Source organism: Chiloscyllium plagiosum, chromosome 30 (genome assembly GCF_004010195.1).
Source record: "Chiloscyllium plagiosum isolate BGI_BamShark_2017 chromosome 30, ASM401019v2, whole genome shotgun sequence".
In the NCBI taxonomy this organism is placed as follows: domain Eukaryota; kingdom Metazoa; phylum Chordata; class Chondrichthyes; order Orectolobiformes; family Hemiscylliidae; genus Chiloscyllium; species Chiloscyllium plagiosum.
The window spans coordinates 4,538,648-4,550,463 of record NC_057739.1 but is presented as its reverse complement, the minus strand read 5'-3'; the positions used below and the strand labels follow the sequence as shown (position 1 = coordinate 4,550,463).

The 11,816-nt window shown below is 43.2% G+C and overlaps 1 protein-coding gene across 1 annotated transcript in view; it reads left to right on the top strand.

Annotated features, from left to right (window-relative positions):
- Window positions 1-11,816, top strand: part of LOC122564642 (tetratricopeptide repeat protein 28-like) — an 85,785-nt gene that overhangs the window by 41,371 nt on the left and 32,598 nt on the right. Inside the window, exons 7-9 of the mRNA XM_043719733.1 lie at window positions 1,179-1,350; window positions 5,900-6,976; window positions 8,905-9,090. Of these exons, the coding sequence (XP_043575668.1) occupies window positions 1,179-1,350; window positions 5,900-6,976; window positions 8,905-9,090 (1,435 nt within the window). The remainder of the gene's footprint in view (window positions 1-1,178; window positions 1,351-5,899; window positions 6,977-8,904; window positions 9,091-11,816) is intronic.

The window sequence follows — 11,816 nt, the reverse complement described above, 5'->3', positions numbered from 1 at the left end:
AGGGAGAGGCTGAACAGGCTGGGACTGTTTTCCCTGGAGCGTCGGAGGCTGAGGGGTGACCTTATAGAGGTTTACAAAATCATGAGGGGCATGGATAGGATAAATAGATAAAGTCTTTTCCCTGGGGTTGGGGAGTCCAGAACTAGAGGGCATAGGTTTAGGGTGAGAGGGGAAAGATATAAAAGGGACCTCAAGGGCAACTTTTTCACGTAGAGCGTGGTACGGGTATGGAAAGAACTGCCAGAGGATGTGGTGGAGGCTAGTACAATTGCAACATTTAAGAGGCATTTGGATGGGTATATGAATAGGAAGGGTTTGGAGGGATATGGGCCAGGTGCTGGCAGGTGGGACTAGATTGGGTTGGGATTTCTGGTCGGCATGGTCAGAAACTCCTTTAGAAATGGACACATTTCTAACATTGAAGGTTTGTTTTTCTTACTGAACAATGTGTCTCTAATCAGTTTTAATGATCTCCTTGTTTCACAGCTGTAAACTAACTTAAATGGCTAATGCTCAATAGATTTATTGGGGAATCTCTGGTGTAAAATAAAGCTGACCCTTCTTCCTAATTCTTTGGACACTTCATAACAATAGGCTTTGATCATTGTTTTGAGAGTCTGCTGATATCTCTCCAAAGTACATGGGTCTGTGGTTGGTATGCTGTCAATTTTAGTTGTTTAATTCCCAAGTTGCTAATAATATCCTGAAAAAGGTTTGACATAAAGTGTGATCCTTGATTGCACTATATTTCCATTAGTGGACCATAACCAGCAAAAAACTACTAGGCTTTCCACTACCACTGATTGCCCTTAAGGGAATAGCTATAGACTACTTTGTCTTTGTTCTCTTTCTAAAACCAGCTGCTTTTCAAAATGGAATTCTTAACTTCAACTCTCAGTTCCAAATCAAAATGTAAGAGAAAAATAAAAGAAAAATAGTGATGGCCTCAACAAATAGTGTTAGATCTTTTCAGTGGAGATACTAAATGTCTTGAAGGACGTAAAAGTACCTCAAATCAATGGCATTTGATAGTCTGCTTCGCTCAACACTGCTTTGACATGTCTGGACAATCCTCTTCTTCATGGCTGCACGCTTCCCTTCCTTTCTCCAAAACAGAATGCATTTTGTAAAATAATTAAAATGATGCTGACTTCACTGCTTTTGTGTATTTGCTGCAGAGAGTTCTGGAGCTCGGAGAGACAGGTGACTGTGTACCTGAACCTGACCAAGGCCTATTGGATTATTCAACAGCACCACAAAGCATTAGTCTTTGGGAAGAAGTATCTGGAACATTTAATCGGGGGACCACCGACTGGATACTGCCAGGACGTAACATCTGCTTATCATCAGGTGGGTAGGTTCAAAATCATTTGCAATTATGGATTGTGATTGAGAGCAACTTGATCTGACAGCTGGTAGAGCAAAGTGTTCAGATAACTGTTGTCTGACTCTGATCAAACTGGGTCTGCTGGAGGTTGGATTCATTTCGGAAGGCTTGGGTGTCAAGTGGGCAAAATGTTGAGTGTTTGGGCAGATTCCACCAGCCTTAGGAATAGGTGAAAGTGAGGGCTGGAGATCAGAGTCTAGATTAGAGTGGTGCTGGAAAAGGTCCTCGGATGCTGCCTGACCTGCTGTGCTTTTCCAGCACCACTCTAATCTAGACTCCAGCCTTAAGAATAGCCCACTCCTGAACCTGAGTTTGTTGGTGGTTGTGGTTGGCAGTGTGTAATTGTCAGTTTTGACATCCTGAGTCTTAATCCCTAAAAGAAGTCAGAAAATGCTGTGTAACAGGAATTTAACTCTGTCACGTTGAAACAAATAGCTTTAGAAAGCAATTTTTTGGACACTTCATAACAATAGGCTTTGATCATTGTTTTGAGAGTCTGCTGATATCTCTCCAAAGTACCTGGGTCTGTGGTTGGTACTATTGCTCACTCCCTATTTGTGGTTCCCGAAGGCATTTTCCATGATGCGCTTGTTCCTGTTTGGTGATTCGGGGTTGAGCTTGGTGTTACATCTTCGGGCGTTTCAAATGAAGCATATACTGGAAACCTTTAGTAATTCATGAAGCAAGTTCCTCATCAGTTCAGGAAATGTGTCCGAGAGATCTATAACAGGTGCATTAAATTAGAACTAGATCTTTATGTAGTACTACGCTTCCTTTGTACATTGTTTTCTTGGAGTTATCAGGTCTTTTTGCGCTGTGTCAGTCATTAGGTGAGCTATCAATGAGAGGCAAAGTAATAAAGCCTATGTTAGGATTACCATGCAAGTACATGAATGGTACAGGAGATTGGTGAGTTGCATGGATAGAACTGGCTATTAAATATTCCTGGATACAAGGTTTCCAGGACAGATAATCCAAAAGAAGGGATGTCAGAGCGGGATGGGAAAAGCAAATAAGAGAAAGAAAAGAGAATGTGAGAAGAGACTGGCAGCTCATCTGAAAGGGAATCTGGAATTCATCTGTGACCATAGTAAAAGGGTGGTAAAGGGAGGAATGAGATCAATGAGGTACCAAAAGGAGGATTTACACCTGGAGGCAGGAGGCATGGCTGAGGTTCAAATGAATATTTTATATATTTTAGCTTTACCAAAGAAGAATATGGTGCGCAGCTCTTCGCAAAAGAGGCCATTCAGAAACTTGAAAGATTTAAACTTAATGAGGAGGAAGGGTTGGATAGGCTATTTGTACTTTGAAGTTGGTAAAGCATCAGGACTGGGAGAAAGTGAGGACTGCAGATGGTGGAGATCAGAGACGAAGAGTGCGGTGCTGGAAAAGCACAGCCGGTCAGGCAACATCCGAGGAACAGGAGAGTCAACATTTCGAGCATAAGCTCGTCATCAGGAAGCATCAGGACTGGATGAGATGCTTCCAAGGATGTTGGAGGAAGTGTGAATGGAAATTCTAGAGGCACTGCCCATAATTATCCAATCTTCGTTTGACTCAGCAGTGGTACCAGAGCACTGGAGAATTGCAAATGTTACATCCTTCTTCAAAAAACGGGAAGGTTGCAACCAGGCCATTTTAACCTAGATGGTAGAGAAGAATTTAGAAATAGGTATGTGGGACAAATTTGACGGTCACTTGGGCAAATTTAGTTAATTAAGGAAAGCCAGCATGGATTTATTAAAGGCAAATTATATTTAATAATTGGATTCAGTTATTTGGTAAAGCAACAGAATGGGTTGATGAGGATGATGTGGTGGATGTGATAAGAAATTTGATACAGTGCCATACAATAGACATGTGAGCAAAGCTAGAACTCATGGAGTAAAAGTGTCAGTGACAATGTGAATACAAAATTGGCAGAGTGACATGAAAACAGGGTGAATGGTTGTTCTTTGGAGTGGAGGAAGGTTTGTAGTGCAGCTCCCTAGGGGTCATTGCTGGGACCGTTGCTCTTCCTGATATATATTAAGGACCTAGTTTTTTTTATACTGGGCACTGTTAAAAATTTGAAAAATATTACACTGTGAGCAGTTTTGGTCTGCTAATTTAAGAAAACATGTACTGGTGTTGGACACAGTCCAGGGAAGGTTCACTGGATTGATCTTGGGTATAGAGGTGATTTCTCATGAGGAGAGATTGAGAAGGTTGGGCTTGTACACACCTGAATTTAGAAGAATGAGAGGAGACCTTATTAAAATGTAAAAGATCTTCAGGGTTTGACAGAGTGGATGTAGAGATGTTATTTCCCCTTGTGGGGGAGTCGAGGATCAGAGGATCATAATCTCAGAATGAGGAGTCATCCATTTAAGACAGAGATGAACGGAATGTTTTTCACTCAGGGTCATCAATCTGTGGAATTCGTTGCTGCAGAGGGCTGTCAAGGTTAGGTCGTTATGTATGTTCGAGGCTGAGAAGAACACATTTTTAATAAGCGAGGGAACCAAGGGTTCAGGGGAAAAGGCAGTTGGAGTTGTTGGTTATTAGGTGATCCATGATCTCATTGAACGGTGGAGCTGATTTGACAGAGCAAAATGTCTACTTCTGTTCCTATGTCTTATCTTATGTGAATGATGGAAGCATTGTGAACTGTGAGCAGGACAGCATAAACCTTCAGAAAAGGACGCAGACAGGTGTTGTGTGAAATATTCACTTTGATATGAAGAACACGCAGAGACAATATAGAATGAAGAGTACAATTCTAAAGGGGATGCAGAAACAGAGTGGCCTGAGTGTTTGTGTGCACAAACCATTAACAGCAGCAAGACAGGTTCAGAGAGGGCAATAAAACATGAGGGATCCTCAGCTTTATTAACAGGGGCAGAGAGTACAAAACTAATGAATTCTTGTTAAACTTTCATAAAACACTGCCTCAGCTGCTACTGCGGCATTATGTCCAGTTCTGGGCACAATGTTTCAGAAAGGATGTGGCAGAATTGGGGAGGATGCAGAAAAGATTCATGAAGATGATTCCAGGGATGAGGTTGACAGGTACACGAATAGCAAAGGTTTACAGAGATATGGGCCAAATGCAGGCAAATAGCACTAGTTTCATTTTGGCATGGATGAGTTAGACCGAAGGTTCTGTATGACTCTATGATGAACATCAGTCACAGGAAAAGATTGGTGAAGCTAGGAGTGCTCTCCTTGGAGAAAAACCAGTTTGAGAAGAGATTTGATCAAGGTATTCAAAATCATGAGGGGCAGAGTACGTGGGGAGAAACTGTTTCATTGTTGGAACGTATGGGATCAAGCAGGCATGGATTTAAAGCAATTGGTAAGTAGAATAATAATGACATGAGGAAAAAAATGTTTTCACACAGAAAGAAGTTAGGATCAGGAATTCACCACCTGAGAGCATGTTTGAGGCAGGGTCAGTTGAGGCATTCAGAAAGGATTTAAATCCTTATCGAGAAAGGAGTGGATGGATGTACGGAGCAAGCAGGAGAAGGTGGGGGAATGTCACTAGGTGAATTGCTTGTTCAGAGGATTGGCATAAGTATGAGTGGCTGAATGTCCTCCTTCTGAGCTGTAACCATCTATAATTCTACGCTTGGAAATTTTTTGTCAGCTTCATCCAGTTTAGTTACTGTAATGTATGTCGACGGGGGGAAGGATCTCTGAATCTTGTAGCTTTTGCCACTAATACTGTGTGTTAACACCAAAAGGGGGAGTGGAATACACCCTATATATTCCTGCACCGATTTCTCATTTAACTTAGAAAATTGAAGAATGATGCAGAGTGCAACTATTCAGGTTTAAACATTGAGACTGTCAAGTTATGGGGCTTATAGCTCTGAAAGTTTTCATTCCCCTCCTCTGGCCAGATGCCTAATAAGGCAGAGTGGGCTCTCCTGGAACTGCTTTGGTCTTGCTGACAGTCTTGCATTCTACTCATTTACTTAGTCCCTTCCTGGGACAGAAATCTGTGCTCAGGTTGGGGTGGATGAGAAAAAGCAAGCCACTCAGCTGCTGAAAACTCCTCCTCCCGATTTTATGGGGTGCCTTGGAAATGATGCCCCTCCACAACTCTGTAATCTCCTCCTACCCTACAACCCTTGGATAGATCTCTCCAAATTCTGGCCTTTTGCACATGCACTCTTAAATTTAATTGCTGCACAATTGACTGTGCCTTCAGCTGCCTAAGACCAATCAACCCTCCAGTATAAGCACTTGGGCATGTTTTATTATATTTAAAGGCATTCTGAAAATGCCATTTATCATTTAATTCCTGGCCCAGGAGAGGGAGTGGGAGACCAGAGTGGTGCCAGGGGATGACTTAGAGGCTGGTGATCTGGAATATTGTAACTGCAGCCCTTTTACTTCCTGGCACCTGAATCTTTGAGAGGGTGAAGCTTTCCCAGTGTTTTGATGACTGAAAATTCTCTGGAAGGAATTTGGAGAACTGGAAAATGTGCTAACTCACTGTATGTGTTTTTGAGTTTGCAGGTTGCGAAACTTCAAGAGAAATTGGGACTTTACAATGAGTCTGTGATCAACTACCAGCAATATTGTGAACTGAGCAAGATGCTGGGCAACAGTATCGCAGCTGCAGAGGCCCACGGAGCGATGGGTGTCATTCATACAGTGCTCGGTAACTATGACCTTGCAGTGACCCACGCTCACCAGAGTTTCAACCTATCAAAATCCATAGGAGAGCGACAACTTCGATTAGCAGCAATGATTAGACTTGGGGACATATACAGGACAACGGAGAACTTGGAGGAAGCAGCAAACTGGTACCAACAAGCTTGGGATCACGACAGCAGAGGAGATGATCCGAAACTGAAGTGCCAGGCTGCACTGGGTTTAGCAGAGGTTTATAAAGATACAGCTCAGTATCGCCATGCCTTGTACTTCTATGAGCAGGCTCTGGAAGCTGCAGAGCTGGCTGGAGAGGATGAGCTGATCTACAGGTGTAAGTTTAAGATAGCATGCAGCTGTCAATTCTCCTGCTTAGCAAAGGAGCTGATGAAAGGATGCAATGCCTTTAAGGAAGTGATAGCATATTACTGTTGGCTCAGTAGAAGATTAACAGTTGAGGGGATCACACTACCAAAAGAGACCAATGATATTCTCCTAGAGAGCTATGATGGGATCCAAACAATCCTTGAAAAACTAGGTGACAGAATAAAGATATTCCAGTATGCAGAGGCTGGCAGGAGACACAAATTTCTAACCTATACGTGCATGATAGAGGAGCTCCCAGTTTGGAACAATGTGATAGATGAATCTTCAATTCCATTCATCCCAAGTATCGAGGAGCTTTACAGCATTCTAGATCTCCTATCTGGGCCAGTGTTGTATTACTCACTGGTAGACACAGGTCTCTATTTGTGGGTGCTGAAGGCAAGGGAAGGGCTGGTACATTTTCATGCCACCAGCAGTGTGGTGTCGGAAGTAATCCACAGGCAGATCTGCCAGTTCCTGCAGCTGGTGAAGAACAAGTCCCTGCTTTATGAGACTGAGGCCAGGAACATCCCGAAGAAAAGGCTGAGGCAAACCACTGTCGGGAAACGGAACAAGGTAGTGACTGGTGAGGAAGTGCTGAATGTCCTATTTGGCAAAAGCGCAGTCCTGGCTCAAGGCCTAGCTCGCTCACAGCTGAGTCAGCAAGCTAGGAGTTTGAAGTTCACTCCAGTGACCCGAGCGCGACAGCTGGGCTGACACTCCAATGCTGTGCTGAGGGACTGCCAGAGGTGTCGGCCATTGGATGTGATGTTTAAATGAAACCATCTCATGATTTTGTATATCTCAATCAGACCCCAGCTCGGCCTCCTCCTCTGTTCCAAGGAAAACAAATGCAGCTTATCCAGTCTGTCCTCCTAACTGAGACTTCTCATCCCAGACAACATCATTGTGAATCTCCTCAGTGCAATCATGGTCTTCTAACAGTGTGATAACCAGAACACACACAATATTCCAGCTGTGCCCTAACCAATGTTTCATACTGTTGTAGCAAGCCTTCCTTGCTCCTATATTCTAAGCCCCAGCTAATGAAGGCAAGCATCCTTTATACTTTCTTCACCACCCACTCTACCTGCACTGACACCTTCAAGGATCTATGGATTTGTACACCAAGGTCCCTTCGTTCCTCAGAACTCCCTAAGGGCCTACCATTCATTGAGTATATCCTTCCCTTTCAAAACACATCACTTTGCACTTATCAGGATTAAATTCGATCTGCCATTGCTCTGCTCAATTTACCAGATGATCAATATCAATATCACCCTGCAGACTGAGACCATCCTCCTCAGTTTGTTTGCTATGACTAAGCAACAACAATTATACTCTGAAGTTTTAGCTTTATTCACTATCAGCCTGTTTGTAGATGGTCCTTGACTTTAGTAAGTGACATAACTTCAGTCCAATATTGACATAACACATTTTTAAAGAGTTGTAATTGCAATGGAAATTTATAATCAATTAATTTTGGCATCATATAGTGAATCATTAGACCAGGATAAAAACTAGATGATCGGATAGGTTCATTTCCAATCAGGCCTTGTGAAAACATTATTATAGACATTCAGATTGATTGTGTGCATGTTATTTGTGTTATATTACTATCCTCCACTCACTCCATTTTGCTGGAAAAAGCAATCCTGCTTTATCGGGAGACTTCGCTGTAGTTTCAGTCATGAAGCTATATGCCATAATTTATAAAAACCCTTAGGCTAACCTTTCTTTCCTGTAGTTTGTAGAAACTTTGTTTAACTACACTGTTTACTATTTTTTTAGTGAATTCCTTTCTTAGCAAGTTATGCAGTACATTCCACCCTGTCTCCATCTCATTGGATGACATACTGGCTTCAATAGTTTGATTAGATTAGATTAGATCCTTACCTAACACTACAGGCAATTTAGCATGGCCAATTCACCTAACCTGCACATCTTTGGACTATGGGAGAAAACCGGAGCACCCGGAGGAAACCCACGCAGACACGGGGAGAATGTGCAAACTCCACACAGTCAGTCGCCTGAGGCGGGAATTGAACCCGGGTCTCTGGCGCTGCGAGGCAGCAGTGCTAACCACTGTGCCACCGTGCCGCCCAAAAGTTTATGGTACGGTCAGTATGTTTGCTTGTACATACTGGAAATTGTCCTTCAAAATTTAGTTATTGGCAGAATCAGAGTGAAGGAATTGGCAGAATCAGAGTGAAGGAATTCACTGTGGATTCGATATAAACAACACAGGGGATGGGGGGCTGGGGTTGGATGAACACAGTAAGTTGAAAATGGCATTGTAATAATGGACTGCAGAGTAGATTTTAGCATGGGTTTGTGATAATAACTCTTAGTAATAAGAGATCAGGCTTGAAACCAAATGGCCTACATGTACTCTAATTTTCTGTATTTCATCAGACTTTGGAAATGTAAATTCCAACATGACTTTTATAACCTAATGATGTTGGTTTCACTTGTGCCCTTGTTCTGACATTTTTCTGCTGTAGAGACAGCAGGTGCCTCACTCATCGTGTAAAGATTCCCCGACAGCAGAGCGTCTGCTGGAAGGTGAGGAGGAGATTGAGCACTGGAAGCAAATGTACCTGCTGCTCTTTGGACCTGTGACTGAGCTGCTGGAGGAGCTGCAGGAAGGCAGTGACCTCCTCATCGTGCCAGACAAGCACCTCATCCAGGTAAATAAGTCAGATTATTGACAATTGCACTGATATAAAAAAGTGTATTAGTCCTTTGTGTTCAAATCCAGATAGCTAGTTACTGAAGTTTAGAAACCAGGAGTAGGAGTAGGCCATTCGGCCCTTCAATGCAATTATGGCTGATCCTCTATCTTAATGCCATATTTCCACTTTCTCCCTTTACCTCTTGATGTCTTTAAAATCTAAAAATGCATCCATCTCTTTCTCAAATATACTCAGTGACTTGGCCTCCGTAGCCTTCTATGGTAGAGAGTTCCATAGGTCCACTAGCTTCTGAAGCAGTGTTTCCTCAACTCAATCTTAAATGGTCAACCCCCATATCCTGAGACTGTGTCCCTGGTTCTAGACTGTCCAACCAGGACAAGCATCCAGTTTGCATCTAATCTGTACAGTCCTGTTAGAATTTTAGATGTTTCAATCAGATCTCTTCTCATCCTTCTAAAGTCCAGTGAACACTGGCCCAGTCGAAGCAATCTCTCCTCATGGGACAGTCCTGCCGTCCTATTATCAGCCTAGTCATCCTTCATTGTACTATCTCAATGACAAGTATGCCACCATCTTGAACTGCTACATGGAATTTGTTGTAGGTACCAACCACAGTGCTGTTAGGAACATAGCTCCAGCAGCAGTGCTGGAACAGTGACAGATTCCAGGTCAGGATGATGTGTTACTTGGTGAAGGGTTTGCAAGTGGTCGTGTTACCAGGCATCTGGATCCCTTTGTGCTTCTAGGTAGTAGAGCAGACAAGTTTGGAAGAGTATCTTGAAGGGACCTTGGGTGAGTTACTGTTCTGTAATGCTAAGATGATTTAAAACAAAACCAATGCTAATGTACATTCTTGTGGAGAAAGTAAATGTTTAAGCTGGTGGTTTGTGTGCCAATTAAGCTGATTTTTATCTTGGATGGTGTCAATTTTCTTAATTGTTGTTGGAACTGCATTCATCCAGGAAATTCCTTCAGACAGAGGAAGAAGAAGGCTTATGTTATGCTCATGAGATGTGCTGGCTCAGTTAGGGCACTTGAGAGTTACAAGGTAGGCAGGAAAGACTTAAAGACAGCGCTAAGAAGAGCCAGGAGGGGACATGAGAAGTCATTGGAGGATAGGATCAAGGAAAACCCGAAGGCTTTCTAGAGCTATGTCAGGAATAGAATTGTGGGCGGCACGGTGGCACAGTGGTTAGCACTGCTGCCTCACAGCGCCAGAGACCTGGGTTCAATTCCCGACTCAGGCGACTGACTGTGTGGAGTTTGCACATTCTCCCCGTGTCTGCGTGGGTTTCCTCCGGGTGCTCCGGTTTCCTCCCACAGTCCAAAGATGTGCAGGTCAGGTGAATTGGCCATGCTAAATTGCCCGTAGTGTTAGGTAAAGGGGTAAATGTAGGGGAATGGGTGGGTTACGCTTTGGCGGGTCGGTGTGGACTTGTTGGGCCGAAGGGCCTGTTTCCACACTGTAAGTAATCTAATCTAGAAGAATGACTAGAGTAAGTTTAGGGTCAATCAAGCATAATAGTGGGAAATGGTGCATGGAGTCAGAAGATAGGGGAAGCGCTATATGAATACTTTTTATCAGTATTCACAGTAGAAAAAGACAATGTGGTCAAGGAAAATACTGAGATATAGGCTACTAGACTAGATGGGATTGAGGTGCATAAGGAAGAGGTGTTAGCAATTCTGGAAAGTGTGAAAATAGATAAAGTTCTCTGGGCCAGATGAGATTTATCCTGAGATTCTCTGGGAAGCCAGGGCGGAGATTGCCAAGCCTTTGGCTTTGAACTTTTTGTCATCATTGTCTACAAAAATACTGCCAGAAGACTGGAGGATAGCAAATGTTGCTCCCTTGTTCAAGAAGGGGAATAGAGATAACCCGAGAAAGTCTAGGCCTGTGAGTCTTACTTTGGTCGTGGGTAAAGTGTTGGAAAAGGTTATAAGAGATAGGATTTATAATCATCTAGAGAGGAATAGGTTTATTAGGGATAGTCGACACGGTTTTGTGAAGGGTAGGCCTTGCCTCACAAACCTTATTGAATTCTTCGAGAAGGTGACCAAACAGGTGGATGAGGGTAAAGCGGTTGATGTGGTGTATATGGATTTCAGTAAGCAGTTTGATAAGGTTCCCCACGGTAGGCTATTGCACAAAATACGGAGGCATGGGATTGAGGGGGATTTAGCGTTTTGGATCAGAAATTGGCTAACTGAAAGAAGACAGAAGGTGGTGGTTGATGGGAAATATTTATCCTGGAGTTCAGTTACTAGTGGGGTACCACAAGGACCTGTTTTGGATCCACTGTTGTTTTGTCATTTTTATAAATGACCTGGATGAGGGCATAGAAGGATGGGTTAGTAAATTTTGCAGATGACATTAAGTTCAGTAGAGTTTTGGACAGTGACGAAAGGTGTTGTAGGTTACAGAAAGACATAGAAGAGCTGGGCCGAGAGGTGGCAAATGGAGTTTAATGTGGAAAAGTGTGAGGTGATTCACTTTGGAAGGAGTAACAGGAATGCAGAGTAGTGGCCGAATGATGAGATTCTTGGTAGTATACATGAGCAGAGAGATTCGGTGTCGAGATGAGAGTGGTGCTGGAAAAGCACAGCAGTTCAGGCAGCATCCGAGGAGCAGTAAAATCGACGTTTCGGGCAAAAGCCCTTCATCAGGAATATAGGCAGAGAGCCTGAAGGGTGGAGAGATAAGTGAGAGGAGGGTGGGG